The following is a 20,191-nucleotide window of genomic DNA, read 5'->3' as shown; positions in this document are numbered from 1 at the left end:
CAAGTGAGGTATTTGCTATCACAGCAAAATAAAAGGAACTATCCATATGCTATTATCCAGAGCACTATTATCCGTTACCCTCACCTGCAGCACTGACAGCCCTGCTCTCTTGGGACGAAGGCAGATCCAGAGCAGCTGAGAAGGGCTGCCAGGTGACTGGGTGATCCCAGGACTTGCTGTGCCATGGGAGGCTGCACAGGCTGGATGTGTGTGTGAGCTGAGCTGGGATGTGACCACCCCCTGGGAACAGGCCAGCAGAGAGGGAGGGCAGGTGCTCCACGTGCAGGAAATCTTCACGCCCACTTGCTCAGAGAGGAAGAAGTTTGGAAACCCCAGATCAGTGGGAGTGAGTGGCTGGGATGCAACAGGAGGAATCCCAACTCATTGTGGGCTTGAGGATGAAGATGTCAGATATTTTCCAGGCTGGACCCTGGGGCCACAAGAAGCCAGAAACTGCACATGTGGTCTCCAATATGAAACACTGGAGAGGGTTAACACCTGGAGGAGATTCAGTGGTCTCCAGCCAAGGGAAGTGAAGAGACAGCACATGTACTTGCACATAAGCAGGCACCCCAGAGGCCCTGAGGAGCTAATCCTGACCCCACCACTGCTGTCTCACAGCCCTAGCTTCACTTCCTGTTGTGTCTGTGCAAAACCTAAAAAAAGAGAAAAAAACAATTGCGGTGCCCGAAATGATCAGTGTGAATTACAGCCTACAAATGCCAGCAGGGCAGTGGGAGAGGTGCTTCTTTGTTCTGTAGGAAGAGTCAGTTCTCAGGGCAGACCCTCTTGGAAGGGAATGCTCCCTCTCACACCAAAGAAGAGGTTCTGAAATTGAAGGTGATATTTTTGATGGATTCTGACTTGAACAAAGGAAAAAGGAGTGGTGACAGGAGCTGTCAGTTTGGCCCACATGGCATGTGTGCAGCTGAACTGCAGGCATGGGAGAAGGAGGAGTGTACAGTGGGAAACAACTGTATCACCAGAAGGGTAAACAATGCCCAGAGCTCTGTGGTGTACAGGGATTAGCACTTGGTTTAAGTTAGTCACTGAAATAGCCAGAAATTAGGACCTGGATCTCTTCACAGGCACAGCAATGAGTTTCTCCAGACCTTTGACTCCTCTCCAGGATCTGCCAGGGGCAATGAGTGAGTGCTTCACCCTCAGCAGTGACAGCTCACTCACCCCTGACCACAAAGATGCTGCTCCACAAAGACAGGCTCCTCACTACTGAAATAATGCACCCAAGAGACATAGGGGAGGATCCTGCCATAGAATTTCTAAGAGGATATTGTGACTGTGCTAGTCAAAGCCAAACCCTAACTGCAGCCACTGACTGCTAAATCTGTCTAATTTTCGATTTTAACATCCAAGCAGGACAAAAAAAAAAAAAAAAAAAAAAAAAAATAGAGCTTGGCAGCAGCAGTGATGGATCCAGACAGTTCATGCAGTCTGAGCTCAGTTTTCCCTCCTGGTTTGATAGCAAAGACTGAGACAAGCAGCTAGATACACAGACTGCATGAGGATGGTCCAGGACACAGAGGCCAAGAAATCCCACATGGAAACAGCAGTTGAACCCCTGGACAGTGTTCAGTGGTCCATGTGAAGAGCGCTGGCTGGAAGGATAAAAGCAATAGGGCCAAAGTGTTGTCTCCAGAAAGCAGTTTAATTCTAGGAAGCTCTGTTTTTTATGCTTAGACTCCTACTGGTGGAGAACACATTTCCTTAATTTCTGCCTAAGCACAAAGGCTGATTGTTGTTTGTTGTTTTGTTTTTAAATACAGATATTTTTTTAAAACTATGGTGATGTGAGAATCCAACATTGGAATGCCACAGAGAACTCCAGACTCACTTACTGCCTTAATGTTGTGGAAGGCAGTGACCTCTCTTTGATGGACAAGATGACCAAATAAGTGACTATTGCTTTCTCACATCATCCTCTTGGCAGTGAAGAACTGTGTGGCAATTCTGGTGATCACAGAGCTAAGGGAGGACCTTTGGGAATTATTCTTATTTTAATTCTTACTGAAAGGTTTTGATTTGGGAATGGGAATTTTTTGGCTCTGAAAGCAAATCAAATTTTTGGCTTCAAAGAGGCAATCAAATCTCCTTAGATTCTCGTGATTGCTCATTTTTACTGCATCTAGAAAGTGAAGGATATAGACAGCAGAAGCTTAATTAAAAAGCTTAGGAAAAGAAATCTAATAGAGACACATGACTGATTTACATAAATGCATCCTTCATCTTTGTGAATTCAGACACAACCACCTCTGCTGGGGAGCTGGAAGCGTGAGGAGGTGTCAGTGCCTGGGCTCATCCAGGTGTCTGCACCCAGAACACTGGGAGTAGGGAGCATCCATGCCCCATTCTAGCAGGTAACTGGCAGCAGAGCACATACACAAGAAAGAATTTTGAGGAGAAAGAACATGTCACAGCAATATTCAGACAAGCATAAGCAATGGCAAAAAACAACGATCCCTATGGAGAACAACCAGAAGAGATGATTTCTGGTCTTTTCTCTGGGTCTCTCCCAGGCACAGCACCACCCCCCAAGAAGAGGAGAGCTCAGATATCGACCCATGACAGCCTGCACCTTGCACAGCTTCCACATGGCAGGGAATAACAGATCCCTGCAGAGCAAATGCTGTACTTGACCTCCTTGGTTCATCCTGGGGCTGTGCCAGAGAATGATGAGCAGCAGTGATGGAGGGGAGCTGGCATCAACTCACAAACTCTTTAACTCTAATAGTTACAATACAAACATGCATTTCTTGTTCCAGACCAACATCCTCTGTAGCTCAGGAAATGCCCCTGTGGCCCTTCCCACCATTACTTCTCTTTTCATGGTGCTTTTCTCCCCAGTTATGCCTTGTTCAGCCTGTTCTGCCTCATGACAATGTCCTGTTGCAGAGGCTCAGCACTGACACAGCTAACAGGTTGCCACCTAACATAGACCCATGCAGTGTGCTCATAGGCAGACTCACAACTGGCCTCTTCCACTGTTTGCCTTGCTGATGAACAAACCAGCAATGTATAACCCAAGTAATCCCTGACAACCTGCCCTTGGCTTTGTGGGCCAAGCCTTGGGAAGGGCTGGCTGCTCTGCATGTCTCTCTCTGCTGAGGTACAGGTGGTGGAGAGTCTGTTGGAGAAGTCTGTCTCAGCTCACTTGCTAAGGAATGGGAATAATTCTCCATCAGAACTTCCCCTGCCAGCTCCCCTCCTGCTCCCTACAGCAGACTGACAACCTGCAGCATCCTGGGGAGCAGCAGAACCTTTCCCATGCTTGTTCCAGAGCATTTTCAGACATTTAGAGCACAGCCAAGGGCCAGGATGGCTGTACCCAGCAAGGGTCCTGGAGCAGGTCCTTCCCAGATAACTCAGCCAAGCTAATGCAGCATATCAGAAGGTCAGGACCTTTGTGATTCTGCCTCCCTGAGCAGATCAGCAGACAAGCACATCCCTGTGCCCTGCAAAACCACCATGTGACTCCATGGCATTCCTCTATGTCACCAGTTGAGCCACAACCCTCAGGCACTGGCATGGCACCAGGAATTCACCTACCCCTCTGAAACCAGTGGGTAAATGTCTTTCACCAGTGCTGCACCCTAACTCTTAGGCTCAGAAATTGTCTCAAGGAGCTTCGTTTTGGGCCATACAATTCTATTTTGAAGCATAGCCAATGCCTGGATGCTGTCAGCCCAGTTATCCACATGGCAAAGGGGCTCCGTTTGGTGGCTCCTGACTTAATGGTATTTAATGTAGCAGAAGTTAAACCAAGTGACTTGAACTTGGCTGGATGAAACAGGACTCAGTCCCAGCAACACAGGGATGCTTGAAAGCTTAGCTCAGGCTTTTTTTTCCCAGAGCTGCACATTTTCTCCCATCCCCCCTAGTCCTCTTGAAACAGCAAAACCAAGTAATTAAATCCCCCTGCCTCCCCTCACCTCTCAGCATTTGGAAATAGAGATACACTGGGAGGAGGTTACCCACAAGGTAAGGGAAAAACCACAAGGAAAGCAGCTCAGGGCAAACCTGAGCAGGACAAGACAGGACATGCACAAGAGTAGGTTTACACAGAGAACAGCCCAAGTACAATGAGCTGCAGCAGGGGATGACAAATCTTCTTTCCCATCAGCCCAGATGGTGAGCCCACATATGTTTGCTTATGGGAGAGGGTGGTTTTGCATCTCCACAGGCACTGAGGTCACACAGAAGTGATGTTTTAGCCACAGTGATAAAGTACCATCTCAGGGCAAGATGAGGGGTAGGGTGCAGAAGAGGGATGAAGGCTGCACAATGGTCCATCATCTTCCTCTTCTCCAGTACCTGGCTATAATACATCACATTTCTGTGGAGCCAGTGGAGGCATCCTATCAATCTCTATCACACAGACCTTCCACCCCTGAAATCTCCCCTTCTCTTGGTTTCCTGGGAAGCTACTTAAGGCCAACTCCAATCAGTCACAGATGGCTCCTGAAGGGTGATGGGGCACCCCCTCCCCAGGACCCATTTTCATCCTGTCTCTGCTGCTGAAGCACTCCAGTACCCCCTTCCTATCCAGAACCCTCAGAGGAGCCTCCACAGGCACTGAATTTAGCTCACTTCTGAGGAGGCACAGTGGTGCAAACCTCTTAGCCAAGAGGAAAAGGAGCATTTTTCAAACTCCTTCCACCAAATGCATATGCTCCACAGCTACCACCCCCTGGGACAAAGACTTCTGCAGCATTTTCTGCCCCAAACCACACAGTTCCTACACACACACAAAGACGTGAAGGTATGGTGGGTCCCTGGACCTCACATAACCAGGTCTACATAGGCAAGATGTCCAGGATTCCTTCCTTTGGGAAGAAGATGAAAAGAGGTGTCACCCCCTAAAAATAATACCCTTGTTGTCAGCAATCACCCCCTTGCCAGCTTCTCCAGAGTGCCAGGGCTGTGTGGCACAATGGGGTGGTAATGGCAGCCAGGCTCCCTGGCACTGACAACAGCCTTCCTCCAGCCAAGAAACACACTCCAAAGAGGGGACAATGAGTCAGTGTTTTACATGGGATGACTCGATGGACTGCACTGCCTTTAACAGGAAAAGTCATTCACTCCTCCTGGGATGTGTGGCCTGGTGGCTGGAAGGCAGCAGTCCACAGACAAGGGAGGGACAAGGGGTGTGCTGCCTTCAGGAAATGTTAATGAGGGCGTGGAAGAAGGTTCTAAGCTATTCTCTCTGGAAAGTGATGGATGGGAAAAACCACGCAGACAGATGAGTACATGTCCTGCTTTCATTCCAACCAGACAGGGAACAGCCAGGCCTGCCAGAAGCAGCAGTGGTTGTGGTGAATGTCTGGGGTGGAAATATACAGCCTCAGGGAACTGAAGTGGGATCAAAAATCCAAGCACACCTGCCTCCACTTGTGCCCAAGATCCCTGATATCTGTGCACAGTCATCTGCAGGCAGCATCCCTGTAAATGGGGCTCATGGGACTGGAGTGCCTCTGGCATGCTGCACTGGGGGATGGAGAGGCAGCAGAGCTGCATCACCTCTTTGTCTGATAATTGGGGAACTTGTCCCACTCACACAGTGCAAATCACTGACAGTGCAGACTCTCACACAGAAATCTGAGGACATCACAGAAGCCCCAGGCACATTAAATGCACTCACATGGTTTCCAGCCTGCAAGAGGCAGGGGGATGCTCCTGTTTCCTCAGTCTGGGCTTGCAGTGACCCATGCTCATGACTGTCACCTACCCACAACCATTTCCACGCTCAGTGACTCATGTCAGATGCAATAAAACCACAGATAGCAAACATGGGGCAGGGGCCAGCAGCATAAGGTGCCAGTGGCACCAAGTGCCACCAGACTTCAGGTTTCTCCTTCTAGATCCAGTTCAAGACAGACACATTGACTTTCACTGGAAAGTGCCTCAGCCCAGCCTCTCAAGCACTGTGGCAACCTTTGTGGGGCAGGCAATGCCCCTGTGCCAAGAGCAGCAGACGCCTCCTGAGTGAGTGGTGTGACAGGCAGCAGCCCCACAGTTGACCTGACCCCCTTCCCAGGCACAGGCTCCTCATGGCTGTCCCCCTTGCCACCAAATCTCAGTATCTTCTCTCTTAGCTTGAACATGTCACAGCCACGTTCCTTACCAGGAGTCACACCTGAAGAGAGCCTTCTGACAGGTCACACATGGGGCTGGCACTGCCATCACTACAGAAATGTGACTACTAGACCTTACTTCACATCACTGCTCCTTCCTCCACTGAAAGGATCCAGAAACTGCTTCTCCAAGGGGTAATTTCTCCACTCCCACTCCCCAGGATCTGCTGTGTCTTTGGCACAGTCCATGGCTGGAAACAGGACACTGGGTTTCTGGGTGAGATCAGCCCCTGCCACACCACAGCCTGCGTGTCCCATTCAGAACCACGTGGGATGTGGGGTGGGAGGGAGGGAGGCAGCAGTCCAATGTTTAGAACTATTTGGGTTCTTCTCCAAACCACTAAAAAAGAGGGAACTCTGCTGAAAGTGCTCCAAAGAAACACAGTGAGCACTGCTGCCAATCTCCACTGTCCACTTCTATTAATGCTCTTACAGGTTTAGCAGAAACTGGAGCTTGGAGCTGACTTTTTACTGTCCAAGGCATGCAAGAACTCCCAGATGAGCAAAGCCAGTGTGACCCTGTGTGCAGCCCCCATCAGTGCCCTTTGGAGAGGCACTTCCCAGCAGGCTGCTGGAGCACTTCCCTGGCAAAAGAGACAATGGATTGTGTGTGTTTTACTCCTCGTGCCTGGCTGACAAACCCAGCCCACAGAGCTTCACATTTGCAGTGCACACTCAGCACTCTGCAGCTAACCCAGGCTGAGGGATGATCCAGCGCTGAGGGGTTTGCAGCCAGCTCTGCCTCTCTGCCTTCCATCTGCTGTACACAAAGCTCAGGCAGCAGCCACAGAGGTGGCTCAGAGGTTTGAGGGGGTGTCGTCAGATGGATTTTTTTTAAGCTGCTACAAAAAGAACATTAAACTCCTGACATGAGATGGGGTCAGAACATCCTGCACTAGTTTAAGATTTCTACTGCATGTCACACACACTGGGCAGGAAAATAATTAGCTTTCTAACTTTACTTTTTTTCCTTTCCTTTTTTTTTTTTTTTTCCTAACAGGAGGCTGTTTAGCTTTTAACTGCCTAGAAGAGACCTCTGAAATCTGAAATCCCTGGTCTGTCCAGGCTTCTGCTAGATGCCTACTGTTTAGGATGTGCTGGTTTTACCCAAGCCAGTGCAGGGACTGGCTGCCACTGGTTCCAGAAGGGACTGTGATTCAGAGATCTGGCTTCTGGACACGCTTCAAAACCACTTGTGCATTATTCTTGATGTTCAAGATCCTGGAAGGTTTACTTAGGAAGAAGTTATTGCCACTGCCATTAGGAAGATATTAAAATTACATAAAGAACCTCCTTGTTTTCTATAAAGCTTCATGAAAGCTCTTTCCTCTTTTGGCTTGTGCTTTCTTGCACAGTTTACTTTGCCTTTATGTTTCTAAGAATAATTCTTCTTCATTTGTCACTGATGACATCTCTTGGACTATCACAGTGCCACCAGCCATACCCAGGGGCTGGCACAGCTGGGCCTTGGCTGTGTGGCTCCCTCCCTTCTCCCCAGAGGTGGGGATGGCTCAGGCTCTGTTTTTCAAGGAAGGCCTTCTTATTCCCATTTAGTCAAGTTGAGTCAAGAATCAGCCAGGGAAACTCTAATCAAGTGATGGAAAATGGTGACAGTTATAGGATTAGCTCCCAATAAATCATGCAGAAAGGGAAAGAAGGAATCCAGCTGCTTCAAGGAGCTTGCCAAATGCCCCAGTATCATCTGTGGGGATCATATTAGGAACAGAGCCAATGGCAGCTGGTCTGGACACTCAGCCCCATTCCCTGCAGGGGTTCTTCCTACACCTTCATGTCTCCTCCGCAGCAGGAGGCTCTGGTCACCTGGTACCAGCCTGAAGCAGATGCCAGAAAGGTTCAATAGAAAGATCACAAGCATTTTAGCTGGAGGGATGTATTTTGCTGGAGCAGTGTCCCCAGGTCTCTACTGTCACAAGTACTGCAATCAAGATCTTTATAGGAAACAGAAAATTAACAACATCCAGCAGGAACGCAGCCTCTGTGAGCAAATAAAGTATTTGTAAGTACCATGCAATCTTCTGTTTCCAAATGGTTAATTCCTCCTATAAGCCAAGTTAGAAGCTTTCCAAGAGCAATTTCTCTTCCCCATTACGCCTGTCGTTCTCCTGGCCCCAGTTGCCTGCTTGCATTTATAATACAAGCCTGAACTGCCAGCATTTCCATTCCTTGTCAATAAACTCCTCCTTTGCAGCCTGCTGCCCGAGGGAACTGCAGAAGAAGGGCTTGCACCGGCAGCACCAAGGCAGGGATCCTTGCCGGGATGGACAGGGGCTGATTTTCCCTGGGCGAGGCTGCACCAGAGATCCACCTCTCCCTAAAACCTCACTGGCATGGTGTCTGTACCCCTGCAGGCCCCCATCTCTGGGCAGGCTCAGGCAGCCCACAGCTGCTCACACAGTACCACGGAGCTGCCAAGCCAGGAGACCATCTGCACCAGCCTGCTGCCTCCTGCTCAGCTGCTGAGGCCACGGCAGGCCAGCGCGCAGGGGACCAGGCTGGGCTTGCTCAAAACCTGCCTGCACTCAGCTCTGGTTTGGGCAGATGCTGTTTGTGCCCTCTGCACACAGGCCACCAGCACAGGTATGACAAAGAGGAGTCTCTCTAACGTCAGATGGCTCAACTTGCCAGCGGAACGTGTTTCAAGCCATCTTCTCAGCTCTGTGCATCTGGGATTGATGAAAGCCTCAATAAGCTGATCTGAGAAAAAATGCACACTCAGCAAACTCTTCCCAGGGCAGCACCTTGCATGCAGCCATCCCTCCATGGCTTTGCTTCATGGCTCTCATCCCTCTGCTCACAGCAGAGGCAGCTGAGGGGCTGTGTCCTGCCCTTCTAAAGGTCATCAGCTGGTGAGACTCCCTGTTACAAGATACACACAATAAGAGGCTTTACGAAGAGTTGAAGAGATGCATGAGCTCGCAGAGGAGGAGAGGAGTGAATTACAGCCTGCTGGGGACTAGGGAGAACCATCTCCAACCCATATAGTCTGACCACACGGCCCATGGTGCAGCATTCTGCTGCATTTAGTAATGACCACGGCCTGAGGCCACCAAAGAGCCCTGTCTCCTCAGCCAGCATGTTCAGCAGAGGACACAAACTCCTCCAGTGCCATCCTAGCTCTGGGGCACAACGGGTCCAGCATTGCTGGTAGCTGCTTGTCTGAGTGGCTGCTGGATTTAACCCTTCCTGAGAGTGGCTGTTGGCTCTGGGGACATCCCCTTCCCTTTCACAGGGAGTGAGCAAGCTCTGATGGGGACCTCAGGAAGAAGGGAACTGGGAGGCTTGTGTCTACACCACCCAGCAGCAACTGTGGGCTACTGATGCAAAACTCCACCAGCATCAATTCAGCCTTGTTTGGGTCTCACAGTGCCTGTGTCTGCTGACCCTGTTAAGCTAAAGGGAAATCAATCTCCATGATACTGCCAGGAGTAAACTTGGAAGAGACCCAGCTGTGAATATGCTACTCCTGCACCCTTGCCAAAAGGAAGGGCCTGGCTCTGTAGATATGTGCAGGACTGAACTCGCTGCCTTTTCCTGCCATGGGGAAATCTGCCTGTGCAGAGACACTCCCCTGGCAGGCAGAGCTGCACTCTCGCAGGGCAACAGAGTACAAATGGAGGTGGGAGCTGCTGAGGAGCTGCTGACCTCCAATTAGTTTGTGCTGATTTCTCAGGTCCCTGCTTCGAAGAAAGCCCTCTAGAACAGGCAAGGCAGCCCCAGAGACACCCACACTCAGCAGCTCCAAACAAACATTACCTTTGAACCTCATGTCGATATTACCCATCTTCCTGCGAGGTCAGTGAAGCAACATCTGGCCAGAGAGCAGGCTTGGGTTGGGTTCCACATTAGCAATGACACTGCAAACTCCTAGGGAGAGAGAGCACTGCAAGGGATGGCTCAAACCTGCTGCTGCTCTCTCCCTGGAAGAGCTGGGAAAATAGCCAGGAGATGGAGGGCTATAAATCAAGTGGCATTTACACAGAGAAGGAAAAGCTGTGAGGTGGTTGTGACTGGAGGCCAGGACTCATGGCCTCAGCATCCCTCCATATCACATGTGACAAGCTGATGAGAAGGGACCTATGGGCCCTGTGCACTGCTATGAAGATCCAGGACATTTAATAGCACATCTCCTTGCACAAGTACCACGGGTAGAGACACCAGCACCTGCCCATTTGACATGCCCAGACTAGAGGCTTCCTCATGTGTCACTCGAGCCACTGCAGAGCCAACAACACCCTCAGAGACACTCTCTGGGGAGAAAACAGCTTCAAGTCCAGTTGGATGCTGCTCTGAGGGAGTCTATGAAAATTAAGTCCAATTTGGAAAAAGCTGGGTCTCACCAGAATCAGGTGCTTCTTCAGCACAGCAGGTCTCAGCACCTGTGCTCAGCACGTTCTGTGTACATGGCCATGAAACAGACTCACCCGAGCACAACACCACACACAGACCCAGGGCACTGTAGTTTGCAGCATCTCACAGCTGCCAGAACAGCTTCACAGTGTGACATCACCCCGAGGGTTCAGTGACCAGGGATGCAGCACTGCTGGGAGCACTGAAAACCTTTGCCATTCCTTGCTCCAATGCATCAGGGGTCACTGGTAAGATGGAGGGAAGGTGGGACATGCCAATAGACAGGGAGGCAACCAGGACTCCAAAGAGCCAGGGCAGGGCTGTCTGCAGGGCTGGGGATAGCTGGTGCTTGGAGAACCTTGCTGTAGGTCAGGAAGCTCTTGTCACAGCACAGGGAAGCACCTGAGGTGGCATGGGACAGCATGTTCAGCTGGGACAAGAAAAATCAGCAGACACTGAATCCATACACACTCACACCCTCAAAACCAGGTTCTCAACCACTTCTAGCACTGAACGGTGATTCTCCTCCCAGCACAGAGCTGCCAGAGGATGTGGGTTATGTGGCCAGGCTTTCCTGCACTGGTAGACAGCGATGAGCCACCTCAGCTGAGGGTGTAGCTGCTGAACCCACGGGTGGTGGAGCTTCTACAATCCTAACCAGCAAAGAGAAACCCTGCTTTCTTCTCCCAGGAAAGACCAACTCCAAGCTATTCCTAGCCAAATTCCCATCAGTCTGCCTGCCCATAAATTTACAACTATTTATTTAGTCAAAGCTCATCCAGATATTAAGAGCTCAGGGGCACTATGGGGAAAACAGGAGCAGGCAGAGCAGCCAGCCTGTTTCTCCAACAGGCTGCAGGAATTCCCCACTGGCTGCTTCAAGGCTGGACGCCTCCATGCCCTGAAGCTAAACATGATCAGTGCCATGCCAGCAAGCTAAAGGGAGTGGACTTATGCAAGGATCTCTGAAGGTGGGATCACCAAGTCTAGAAACAAAATTGAGGCAGATCTTTGACTCTGAGACTTCAAAAGGTGGGAGGTGGAAAAGGTTACAAGACAGGGACCTTCAAAAAGCCTACAGAGCCCAGACATCCCAGTAAGAGCTGCTGCAAAGAGTCTGGGAAAAAATGAAACTTGCTCAATAGCATTCAAAAGAAATGCTGGAAGAGAGCTCAGCATCTCTCCCACTTGCCCTCTCCCTGCCCACCAGAAGCCACCATAAGATGTCCCCATATCAACAAGCTGGCAGCCCAGAAGGGCAGCACCAGGTCCAAGACGGAGCTCCAATGGCATGACTGTGGCCCTGATCCCATATGGTGCCCTCACACAGCTTCTCATCAGCTTTTCAGACTGAAAATCCATATTGTAGGCAGCTCCTCAGAGTAAGTCACAGCCATGTGTGGGGCTGGCAGAGACCAATTTGCCAGTGGCAGGGGAGCGTGTGTGCACAGGGCAGTGTGTGTGTGTTTGCTTTTTGCAATCACTGTCCTGTCTCAGGGGCTCAGACTGGAAACACACTCAGGGCACTACTGAGCTCTCTGACAGATTCAGCCCACCAAGAAGGGAGCAGAGATTTGTGGCTGTGAAGTGGTGGGGTGACAGTTCAGGGTGTTGGCCACTGCAGGTTCCACTGGCTACTGGGTGTCCTGGGCTTGCTCAGCTCCATGCAGAGGGGAACTGGCACTGGTGCCTGCTGGAACCACCTGTGCTGCCTCCTGCAGAGACTGCAGAGGTCCCAGTGCCTGGCTGGCACTGCTGTAGCCCCTGTTTGCTGAGCAGCCAGCACACCATGGCTCCTGGCAGCATGAGCCTTGCAGTGGCAATGTTGGTATCATTTGTGTCCAGGATCTAAGTCACAGAGAGGCATTTCTCACGTTGTGTCCTCTGGCTCCCCTTCCCTTCCCTGTCCCCACGAGGGACACAGTGGGTGTCCCTCAGAACATCATGCTCTCCTTCCAACACAATGAATGAAACATCATCTCTGCTCCACAGATCATTAAACTGTGAGAGAAACAGATCAAGCCCATGGCCCAGTGCCACCTCCTACACTGGGTGATCTCCTGTGAATGACCTGCAGGAAGGCTTTACCCAAGCAGTAGCCATCCAGCTCCTGGGGATACAGAGAAACTCTTCCTTCTCACCTTTGCCCATGTAGGCCTTTGAATTAGAGTGAAGTTTTGGCTTCCCAGTGGAAGCCACAGGCAATTAGGAAATGGAGAACAGAGCAAGAAGAGACATTTGGGGGTTGAACCCTATGTATCAGAGTTCTACAACTGACTTTAATGGCTAATTTACTAGAATGACAGGGGGTACAAACACACAACAGCAAAAACTGACATAGCCAGAATAAATCAACAGCCAGCCGTGAAACAAGGATCCCAGCATCTGGAAATGAGCATTAGGAATGGAGGACAACCTCACAGGGCAGCAGCACATACAGGGGGCATTTACCAATATCTCCCACCATCAGCCTTGCTGGGAGGATTTTACTGACAAGGGAGGAGTTCCATCTAAAGAAGGAAAAAATTAAAAGACCTGTGTGAATCAGTGGGGAAACTGCAGAGAGCTTGTGGTTGAATACAGACCTGTCCCACAGCTGGAGATAGGAGACAGTGTCCTAGTTTACAGCATTGCAAACTCTGCAGGTACAGATACTTGTATGGGAGAGAGCAGACTGAACTAAACTGGGCAACAGAGCCTGAAAATGTGGGGTTCAACTCCCCATTGACAATTCCCCTCCATCCATGACAAATTTTACTGGTGGAAAAAAGTACCTCCAGCTCGTAGGGTAGGTCCATTTGTCCCTGTTTCCACTCTCAGTGCAAACTGTGCTGTGCAGGCAGGACCAAGGCACAATGGTGTTAAACCCAGGCCTTTCAGGCCACCAAATCTACTCAGTGAGATGTTTCCCCCTTGTCAGACTGCGAGTAGTCCTTAACTGCCTTTGAACAAGAAAGTTTTGGGCTTTTGCCCAGCTGCGCCTCAAAGCGAAACATCCCCCCTTGGCCTCTCAGAAGTATTTAGGGAGTTAAGCTCCCCTTTGGGTACTCATCTCCAAGGGGCAGTACTGGGAGTTAAGTGCCTAATGCCTTTGTAGTTTCTTGGCTTCTGATATAGAGTCCTGGGAAAGACAGCTGTGTTTGCACTGGAATTAAGATGGAGGGTTTGTCATGCTCTCCATTCAGATGCTTGCAGGAACCAAGGACCAAGAAATAAACCCAGCACATAACAAGTCCCAACACCCTCAGGAGAGCCCTGTGCACTGCACAAGCACTCATCTCCCAGCCTGGGACCTCACCGACCTGCACCAACACAGGCAAAAGTCCTACTGGTGCTGTTTTTGTGGAGTTCTTATTGCAGGATATTGGAGTTTTGTGTGTGGGGACAAAATGCAGGTGCATCGTGCTGCCAGAGGGAAACAGTCAGGCTGAGATGTCAGAGGGGAATGTGGGGCCAGGAGAGGCTGGGCACAGCCAGCAGAGCCACCAGGACATGAATTTCTCCTGCAGGGACAGAGTTAACTCCGGGTGTGCTAAGCCCACTCCTTTCCCCTCCAAAACCTCTTGCACATATCAGAGATTCTCAGGACACTGTATAAAGCCAAGAAGGACTAGAGGAAGCATTCCTGGCCCTCAGGGCAGATGGGCTTCATTACTCTCCTGCTCTCAGCACTGGACTGGGCAGATTTTTCTACCCTGACAGGTCACGGATGGAGAACTTCATATCTTTTCCAAACATGGCAGATCTGAGGGCTTCAGCCTGCTTTTGCCAACATCTTGGCTGACAAATGCTGCTGTGCTTGGAGTACTGGCTTCTCAAAAGGAAGGGGCTGCATCATGGGCATCATGACACTATGACTGGGCAAATGAACTGGGGAAAACTGCCCCATGACAAATGAAACAAAAGAAAATGAGAAGATGGGATGGGAAAGGGGGAAGGGGAAAGGGGGGGGGGGGGAGGGGAGGGAGGGGAGGGGAGGGAGGGGAGGGGAGGGAAGGGAAGGGAAGGGAAGGGAAGGGAAGAGAAGGGGAAGGGGAAGGGGAAAGGGGAAGGGGAAGGGGGGGAAGGGGAAGGGGAAGGGGAAGGGGAAGGGAAGGGAAGGGAAGGGAAGGGAAGGAAGGGAAAAACAACACCATCTGAGGGTGGCTTAGATTTGTCATCCCTGCCTGTGCTTGCACCCTTAGCCAGGGTAAAGCAGCATCTCCCTCCTTATCTGGAAGGCTGAGGACATGTGTCAGCCAGCTGCAGGCATGACCCAGGCTCAGAGCATTTGCTGGCCGAACCACGCGCACGTCCCAAGGCAGCAGCTGAATTTCAGCCTCCAAATACCTTTAAACAATGGGGAGGAATTGAGGCCTAAAATAGGCTCTTTCCTGTTCTGGAAAAAAAAATAAATCCCTGGTATTCAAAGGTCTGCTAATATTAAAGTGTGCATTTATTTCCATTCACACCAGGTCTAGGTGCAGTTGCAGGTTCAGGGACTAGAGCTCTGTGGGTCAAATCATTTATCAACTCTATAATCTCCATAATAATTTGTATCCCCCTTAAGGGACCAATCTTTAGGCACAGAGATGGAGCTGACTGGGAACAACAAATTTGGAGCAATGAGCAGCAAGAATTTCTCCAAGATCTGCTACTCCTGAAGGGTGTTGGGCTGGGCAACTGAAACCACCTGAGAAGTGGCAGAGTGGTGGCAGTGGTGTCTTCCATATCCACCTTGGCACATAGGAGAGCTAAGAAACACACACAGGTGGTGAGGCAGTTTCCTACCTGTGATATCTGCTACAGGTGTTGATGTGGCTTCTGGCATTGCTGCTCATCCTCCTGCAACACCCCAACCCTTCTCTCTCAGGCTGGTGAAGGGGTTGGAGAAACCTTTGCTCTATCAGAGCCCAGAGGAGATTCAACTGGTTGATACAGGAGCAGATAAGGATGGAGAGAGGGCTCTTGCTGCTTTCTCACTTGGAAAGCTTTCTGGAATAGTATCACAACCCCGGCACTTCTAGTATCTCTTGTTGTGAAAGAGTCAGACCAAAGGCTGAGTACATCTCACCTGCAAAGCCCCGTGAGGTCCAACAGCTCGTGCTGACAGCAGGCTGTGAAACAACATGGGGAGTGTAGAAGCCAGCATTGATCAAATGCTGCTAAAAAAGACCTAAGAAATAACAGCTGGATCCTGCAAATGGACAGAACCAGAGCAGAAATAAAGAGCACTTTGAGATTGAGAGCTTTTCCTTCTTTCTTATTGGAGAAAATCTGCCAGCTCTCCAGGTGCCATTTGCTTACTCACAGTTGTCCCAAAGACATACCATTGGGGTGGCCCCACAGCACTGTCCTGCAGAAACCTCAGGCCAGATGAACACAGGGCCTTAGGACCTGCCATTCACTCCCTCTACCTCCTTCACATGTCTCCCCCTCCCTCTATCACACATCTGTACTACCAGAGTCATCCCACACCCTCCACTGTTGCTAAAATCAGTGTGGTCCCCCTGAGAACTGCAGTGACCAAAGCTCTGATGTAGACAAGGAATGGCAGCCTCCAGGTATGTCCTGCTGTGCCAGCCTAGATGTGCTGCCAGCAGAGTGAGATGAAACACCAGCCTGGGAGCCCTGCTGGGTATTCTCTCCCTCTATGCAGAAAATGTACAGAGTGCACAAGTCAGCACGGCTAACAGTGTGCTACTCCTGCCGGGAACAGCAGAGAAACATCAACTCAGAAGATAGGTGACCATCATGCTGAGGCCAGACAGATCTCCTGGATGGCTGTGGGGTGACACCAGTACAGCCAAGCACTCCTGGTGGCCCTCATCACTCCCTGAACCCAGCTGACATGGCATGAGGTTTGCCTGGGAGCTGAATGCACTTGCCTACGCCACCAGCCCAGGTGCAGGAGGTGTTGAAAGGCGACTGCTCCAGGTAAACCCTGGAACTACCTGCTGTGGCGTGGTGTGGAAGGTCCAGTGGCCCAGCACCACTTCAACACCTTCCTGCAATGCAGACATCCTGCCCTTGGCCATATATCTGTGAGCCTGGAGCAGGACAGCTGATGGCCAACAGGACAGACAGGTCACCAGCGACTTGAAGCATGCAGGTACAGTCCCTGGCAGAGCTCCATCCCAGGGCCAGGGGAAAGCTGGGCTTTCAGCCCCCATGTCTGCTCACTAGTCACCAGGAAGGAAAGGCAGCAAAAAAACACCAGGGCCACAAAGTCAGGGCGCACTGAAGCACACAAGCCCACCTCCTTGTGGAGCACCAAGACCTGCCCCACCTCTCTGGCAAATACCCGAGCTTATTCCTGCCTCCAGAAGGTACAACAGGGAATTCTGCTGCTGACTTCAGTACAAACTAATTCAGCCCACCACCAAAATAACCCACATTCAGCTGCACTGAGGAGCAGAGCTATTTCAGCACAGGCTGGTGTGTGGTTCCTGAGGCAGAACAAGAAAGCCTTATTCCAGCACAGCCATGGAGCTCAGCACAAACCACTGCAGCACACAACTGTTGGGATGGAGCTGTAAGTGGGCAGTGCAAACAGAACAGTTAATTCCTGCTCCCTGAGCTGAGTGAGCCCTTAGAACTCTCAATTGTAAAGGGTTCTGGTTATATCATCTTTCTTCCCATTCCTTGTCCTGGTCACAGGAAGGTTTGGTCTCTACATGCCATTAGCAAGGATTAATTCAGCATGTTCCACGTAATGGACTGTGGGTGGCCCAGGGAAGGCAACCTGCTCAATCCTGCTAATGATGAAGAAAGGATCTGACTGTTCCTGGGGGAAACTCATTGCATTGCTTCTTTTTCTTCTAGCATTTTTCTTCATTATTATATAAAAACCAAATGACACCAGACAACTGGAACTCCAAAGAACCCCCAGGCAGCCATCACTTTAAAGATGACATTTTCGCTTGCAAATTGTTTACCTATTATTGTAACTTGTAACATCTAAAATTCAAGTAATTGGCCTCAGTTTGTTTTCCTTTGGGATAAAAAATGAAGCAATCTTTAGCTTGCTTCTTTTCTGTATATGGTAATGACCTTTCTCCTGCTAGTGTAAGTTTCTCACTGATCTGAAAAGGAAAGGAAAAACTGGAAACTGAAAAATAATAAGGGAAAGAAATGGCACAAAAATAAAGGCTGGATCCAGGGAGACAACTGTATGGCTAGAAAATAAGCTGATGTTAGAGAACATGAATATTGCTTTAACTCACCTCTTTTTTGAACCTAAAGGGACAAATCTGCAGAGGGCATCCACACCCTCACAAATGGGTTCCCACCCAGTGAGAAACATTACTTGGTTCCAGCAGTTAGAGATCCCCACCTCAGACTATCACCATCTATGGGAACTTTCAAAAACCACACTTGGCCCACGGGAAAGAATAGACTTGCAGGGCATTGCACTTCCCAAAGCCTCAGCTGGCCAGCACTTCTCAAGGTAGGATTCCAGACCCAAACTCCCAGCAGCACCTCATGAGACACCACCACCATTACCATCACCTGGTTTGCTCTGACCTCACGGGAACTCTGTGTGAAACTGGGTTGAGATCAGGTAAGGAATTAAAGTCAACTAAGCACACTCAGACCAGCAGAATGTGTTTTTGAAAACCCGAGCCCTGAAAAGAGAGATGTTTTCCAGTCAGATGCTTGAAAGAGCATCCAGTGTAAAACACAATCATCTCTTCATTAGCACCCCTGGAGATTAAAGCTGATTCAGTGCACTTTTTACTGTGCAGTCCCAATACTAAAATAAGATGCATAAATCATTTCCTTAAGAAATGATTACTGAGGAATACAATACTGATTACAGTCTCCTGGGATTTCTGAATTCGTCTGACAAGCTTCACATGCTCGTCTAGAAATAACAAATGCTCGCTGAAACCCAACTCCTTTTCAATCTTACTCAGCCAACAAGTTATGCCTCTTTATTTTTAGGAAAAAAAAACACATTAAGGTGATGGAGCAGCCCCTATAAAAGGAAAAATCACATTTCATTTAGTCTACACTGATAAAATTCCATTAACGTTTTAGTCAAGTCAGTCTTCTGAATTTTAAGATGTAACTCTAAAGGCCCCATTGATGGATAGAAATCCATCTGTACTCAGAAAACATTAGTACACTGTTAAAACGGCAGGAATTACCCAATAACGTCTCTTAGGAAAGAGGAACTAATTTCAGGAAAAAGGCAGGGAAATAAATTATCCCCCCAGCACAAAACGGTTCAGATTTTAGTTCAGAATTGTTTCCCAACTTTACAGAAATTTCTAAGAGCACACACTAGAGAAGTCCCTTGAGCCGTTCAGGCAGACTCCCAGGGATTTCAGCCACCGCGGGTGTCAATCGGCTCTTGCAGGACGGAGCAGCTCCCCCTGCCCGGTCCCGGCCCGGCCCAGCCTGGGGCACAGCACGGTCCGTGCCCGCACAGAGCCGAGCAGGGCTCCGCGCCCCGCGGGGACACCGGCCGGGACAGCGCCCCGGGAGAAGGCGCCGGCAGGCAGGAGACACGGGTGGGTGTCCCCGGGCCGGGACGGGAGCGCAGCCCGAGCTCAGTGCGCCCAGCCCGGGGATGTGCGAGTTCACCGCCGGACACAACTCCGGCCCGCCGGGGGCTCCGGGGGCGAGGAAAGGGCTGCCCGCCGAGCCCCGCTCCCCTCTCCGCCCGCCCGCCACCGCCGAGGGACCCCCGGAGAGCGCGGCGCCCGCGGACCCACCTGGGCTGAGGCTGCTCTGGAAGTAGAAGAGGACGAGCAGGAGCGAGCCGAGGCCGGCGGCCAGCGCCAGGCGCGGCGCCCGGTTCCGCCGCATCCTCGGCCGCGGCTGGCGGCGCAGAGCAGCGCCCGCGGCCCCGGCCCCGGCCCCGGCCCCGGCCCCGGCCCGCCGAGCCCCGCCGAGCCCCGCCCCGCGCCCCGGCCCCGCGGCCCCGCAGGAAGTGACACGGGGCGGCTCAGCCGCCGCCACGGGAACTTGGCCCCCCGAGAGCCCCGCGGCGGCTGGGGCTGGGCACGGACAGTCCCCCCGCGGGGCCGGGGCCGGGCAGCGGGGCTTGCCTCGCCCTCCCGGGGCCGTGTCCGCGCTCCCTGCCCCGCTCCCGGCACGGCTCGAGGGCTCCCCGCGGGGGAAAGAGCGTCGCTGATGTGGTGGCAGGATCGGGAGTTTCCTGATGACACTCCTCTGCACGGTCAGTACTTCAGAAGCATCAGGAAGTTTCGTGGCCTTAAAATACACGTGGACTTAAAATACACCTCTTCTTCTTTCTTTCTTTCTTTCTTTTTTTTTTTTAATATATATTCTTTTGGCTACCCCCGGCCCTGCGGTCTTTCACTGAAAGCAATAATGCTTCTGACTAATTCCACCTCAAGCAATAAACTTCTGTAGAAGGAAGACATAATTTTCTATTACTCTCAGCATGCTTTTAGAAAGTGAGAGCACAGAGTTCTCCTACTGCATCCTCTATCCCCCAGGCTCCGTAATCACAGGCAGAACCAGCCCAGAGCTTCTGTTGCCCCAGTTTTGAAATAGCAGCAATGCTTTTCACTTAGCTCTGTAAAACACTCAAGACCTACTCTAAGACACCTGCCAAATTAGCCAGGCCAAGAGCTGGGTTCCACTGACAGCACTCATTCACTGCGTCTCTTCAGCCCCAACACACTTAGCTTTAACAAAGAGGACAGCTCAAGGAGGAG

At 50.8% G+C, this 20,191-nt stretch overlaps 1 protein-coding gene across 1 annotated transcript in view; it reads right to left on the bottom strand.

Annotated features, from left to right (window-relative positions):
• CHST13 (carbohydrate sulfotransferase 13) overlaps positions 1 to 19,313 on the bottom strand; it is a gene marked incomplete at its 5' end in the record, with an annotated part of 29,064 nt that extends 9,751 nt beyond the window's left edge. The window contains one exon of the mRNA XM_083869683.1: positions 19,220 to 19,313. Within this exon, the coding sequence (XP_083725809.1) occupies positions 19,220 to 19,313 (94 nt within the window). The remainder of the gene's footprint in view (positions 1 to 19,219) is intronic.
• Positions 19,314 to 20,191: the final 878 nt, after the last annotated feature.

Source organism: Zosterops lateralis, assembly GCF_965231275.1.
Source record: "Zosterops lateralis genome assembly, chromosome: 11".
Lineage (NCBI taxonomy): Eukaryota > Metazoa > Chordata > Aves > Passeriformes > Zosteropidae > Zosterops > Zosterops lateralis.
The sequence above is the reverse complement of the archived record's forward strand: the minus strand, read 5'-3'. Positions and strand labels throughout refer to the sequence as shown.